The sequence below is a fragment of the Austrofundulus limnaeus genome, unplaced genomic scaffold (assembly GCF_001266775.1).
Source record: "Austrofundulus limnaeus strain Quisiro unplaced genomic scaffold, Austrofundulus_limnaeus-1.0 Scaffold541, whole genome shotgun sequence".
NCBI classification, from domain to species: Eukaryota; Metazoa; Chordata; class Actinopteri; order Cyprinodontiformes; family Rivulidae; genus Austrofundulus; species Austrofundulus limnaeus.
Window position 1 is genome coordinate 133,695 of NW_013952943.1, and position 3,477 is coordinate 137,171.

General features: G+C 36.8%; 1 protein-coding gene across 2 annotated transcripts in view; it reads left to right on the forward strand.

The window, feature by feature from the left end:
* Positions 1–3,477, forward strand: part of dop1b (DOP1 leucine zipper like protein B) — a 30,737-nt gene that overhangs the window by 25,360 nt on the left and 1,900 nt on the right. For both annotated transcript variants that reach the window (XM_014026299.1, XM_014026300.1), the window contains exons 33-37: positions 1,648–1,776; positions 1,847–1,983; positions 2,078–2,133; positions 2,233–2,376; positions 2,470–2,602. In XM_014026299.1, coding sequence (XP_013881753.1) covers positions 1,648–1,776; positions 1,847–1,983; positions 2,078–2,133; positions 2,233–2,376; positions 2,470–2,602 — 599 coding nt within the window. The remainder of the gene's footprint in view (positions 1–1,647; positions 1,777–1,846; positions 1,984–2,077; positions 2,134–2,232; positions 2,377–2,469; positions 2,603–3,477) is intronic.

The following is a 3,477-nucleotide window of genomic DNA, read 5'->3' on the forward strand; positions in this document are numbered from 1 at the left end:
ATATTTATACATTTATTTCCAATAATGATAGGTTTGGTCCTCCATATATACGCCCGTATACCTGCAAAATGACGTAAAATCCTTATAACTTACGGACAATCCATAGAAGTTGACATGTATGAGCAGGGTTTGTACATTTTATTATCAGCTGAGCTGTGATGAAAAGAAAAATACCATCAAATACCGTGAAACAGGTGAAAATGTTGAAAATACCATGTTATAAAATTTTGATCATATCGCCCAGCCCTAGTTTAAGTTTAAGAAAAAGAAAGAATGAAGAATATTAGTCCTAATGTTTAGCTGAACAATGCGTGAAAAACCAGAACGAACACTTTGGATCTCTTGACGACGCGTCAGCCCAACTCGGGTACGCTTGTCAAAACATTCAGCTTTTACCTGTTGGTGTCTCGACCATCAGGTTAAGCGTGTAGGAAGAATTCACCCAGACTGTGAGAAGGCCAGGTCCGGTCTCTTACTGCCAGTAGACACTTCCAAAGTTTTGCTTCACAGCATCCCCGGAAATCTGCTTCTGTCCAACGGAGGAGCCAAGATCCGTTTCAGGTTTTTCTTTCAAAATAAAATACTTCGCATCGGAAGTTTTAAAACTTAATGGAGCTTCAAAGCTGGTTGTTGGGTCACGACTGAGGGTGTCGTGAGCCGATAGGCAAAGACTTGCTCATTGGCAAAAGAGTCAAATCTGTGCCAAATGCTGATTTTCCTGCGAAGGAAAAACAGCTCAGAGACGAAAAATGGTGTCTTTCTCGTCTCTTTTATTTTCTCTCTCTGTCGAGAGCTTCGTTCCAGGGTTAATTTCTAAAGAGAAAGAGCTAGGAACGTGACCTTGACTTTGGGTTAGTTACAGGCAGAATGAAAAGTTTAGTCTAGGGTATGTGCCATAGCTGAATAACATCTGCACCTGCATAGCAACAGTTTGAAACCTTGACAGGGTTACACTGAATGAAAATGAACTAAGTTCAATGAAATATAAGAGAATTGTTTAAACTGAAATAAATATTAAAATATTTGTCTATGATTCAAGTACAAATATCGTTGTATATATACGTATATTTCATAATAAAACACAGTGAACTCATAATCACAATGATCAAGTTAGTTAAATTGAAAAATAAAAGAAAACACAATCACTTTACTGTAAAATAACAGTTGATTAAACAAAGATTTGTGTAAAACAAATAAAGAAACATTGAAACAATGCTCTTTTGTGTTTTTTCTTAATTATAATGCAAAAATAGATTGTCATTCTTTTCATTATGTAACTTTGATTTATAAAATGATAATAACGTGTAGTTAAAAGAAAGTATAAACCAACAATATAAAGAACATTACTGGTATTATTATGTTTATTAAAGAAAATAAAATGTCTCTTTTGAGAAAGGTCTATTGAGACCAGGTCAAAGACAGGTGGAAATGTCCATTCCCCCTCGGGGTGACCCTTACACAGATAAAGAACAGTTTATTGTTRTTTTTTTACCTTTTATAAAATAAGAACTGTGTCAAAGCAAAGCAGAAAGGCAGAARTCTATAATTATTTGTTAAAAGTATTTGGTCCAGAAAAGAAAAGTTGTTTTTCTCTTAGATTGGACATGCTTCATTCATTGTTTGCTCATAACGTTATTACCTCGACAGGCATGCAGAGCAGCTCCTTAAAACTCTTCTCTAGTGCTGACCAGAAGCCCATGCTGCTGAAGCGCCAGGCGTTTTCAATGTTCAGCGGCGAACTCGACCAGTATCAYCTCTATCTTCCTCTTATTCAAGGTGAGCTACTGTTCCTGGATGTTTGGGTGGATTTTTCTAGCCATGCTTAAAGTGATCCTCTTCCTTTCAGAGCGTCTCACAGAGGCTTTGCGTTCGAACTCGAGCCCTGCTGTTTTCGCCCAGATGTTCCTGATGTTTCGTGTTCTCCTGCTGCGGATCTCGCCCCAGCACCTAACATCCCTCTGGCCTATAATGGTCACAGAACTCGTAAGATGTGACTTTTCAAGAACCAGATTTAATATATGGTGTTTAAATTTATTATAATAGTTTTTTTTTTGTTTTGTTTTGTTTTGTTTCTCAGATACGCACTTTTGCACGTTTAGAGAAATCTCTGCAGGCAGAAAAAGATGTCTCAAAGTGAGCTCTCTCTCTCATGGATTGAATATGATTTCCATTAATTCTTTGATAAAAGCCCTCACTTTAAACCCCTTATATTTTTTCTTATGTACCATGAAGGCTGGCTAAGGTTGTCCGTGGAGCCCTTGACAGAAATGGACCAGTGAACTTCTCACAGGCTGAATTGGACATGTACCTGTCAGCCTGCAAGTTTCTGGACACCTCCTTGGCTTTTCCTCCTGAGAAGATGCCACTTTTTCAGATGTAGGGCATTTAAGAACATGCCTTCATGTTGTAATAATTGGTCATTTTGTATGGGTTTTATTTTCAAAAACAACTTATCTGTTCGTCGTGCAGGTATCGCTGGGCGTTTGTTCCTGAGGTGGATGTGAACCGCTACGGCGGTCCGGAGAGTACACTGATTGAAGGAGAACAGGAGTGCACGCCTCATGTTGTCAGAGTACTGGAAGGGATTCAGCAGCGCTATGGGGTATGGCACCTTGTTCACTCTCTTATGTTTTAAACAGTCATTCAGGAGGGTTTTGTGAGCATTAACCACTACAGAAGTTATATTAGAGTTCAATGCCACACCCAGGGCTAAATAAGAAGACGCTGAGAAAGAATAGTTTCTTAAAAGACTGATTAATACATCTGTAATAAAACTTTTTTAATAAGTGTTTTGTTGTGCTCTTATCCTGATGTACATTGCATTACTTCAGTGTGATATTTTTCAGCAAGATCATCAGATGTTTTAATTTTATTCTGTTAGCCTCACACATCTGTGCCCTTGTTTGACCTCTCCTCCTGGTTTGTCGCACTGTTACACATCTGTAATAGAGAGTGTGTTGTCTGCTTGAGTAGTTTTAGTTGAGCGTACATTTTATAATATTCAAAATRTGCTTTGGGAAGTGACTTTTACTGTCTGATTAGAATAATATGTTGAATAACAATGGTAGTATTTCACTGGACTATGTGAGGGACTAATTGATGACACAAAATGGTGAGAACAGGTCAATTTAACTGAATTCTGAGTGTTTTACAGTCGAATGATCAGCGAGCCATGTGGCCACATTTTAATTTTCCAGACTASACTTTTAAAATGAAAAGAGGCAGATTTGAACCAGTTTTTCAAATCKGTTATATATTTTGTTCAACATGCTCACAATTTTACTGTAATGGAAATAATACTTTTAGGTTTAAGCCAGTTCTTCATGACATACTTTAACGGGATCCCTGATTAGTTTTAACATTAGACTTTATTTAATAAACATATATTTTAACTGTGAAATAAAGACTGTAAAAATACTGTAGGTTGTTCAGTTTTTATTATTTTTTAAACTAAAAGTTTTTTAAACTAAAAGTTTT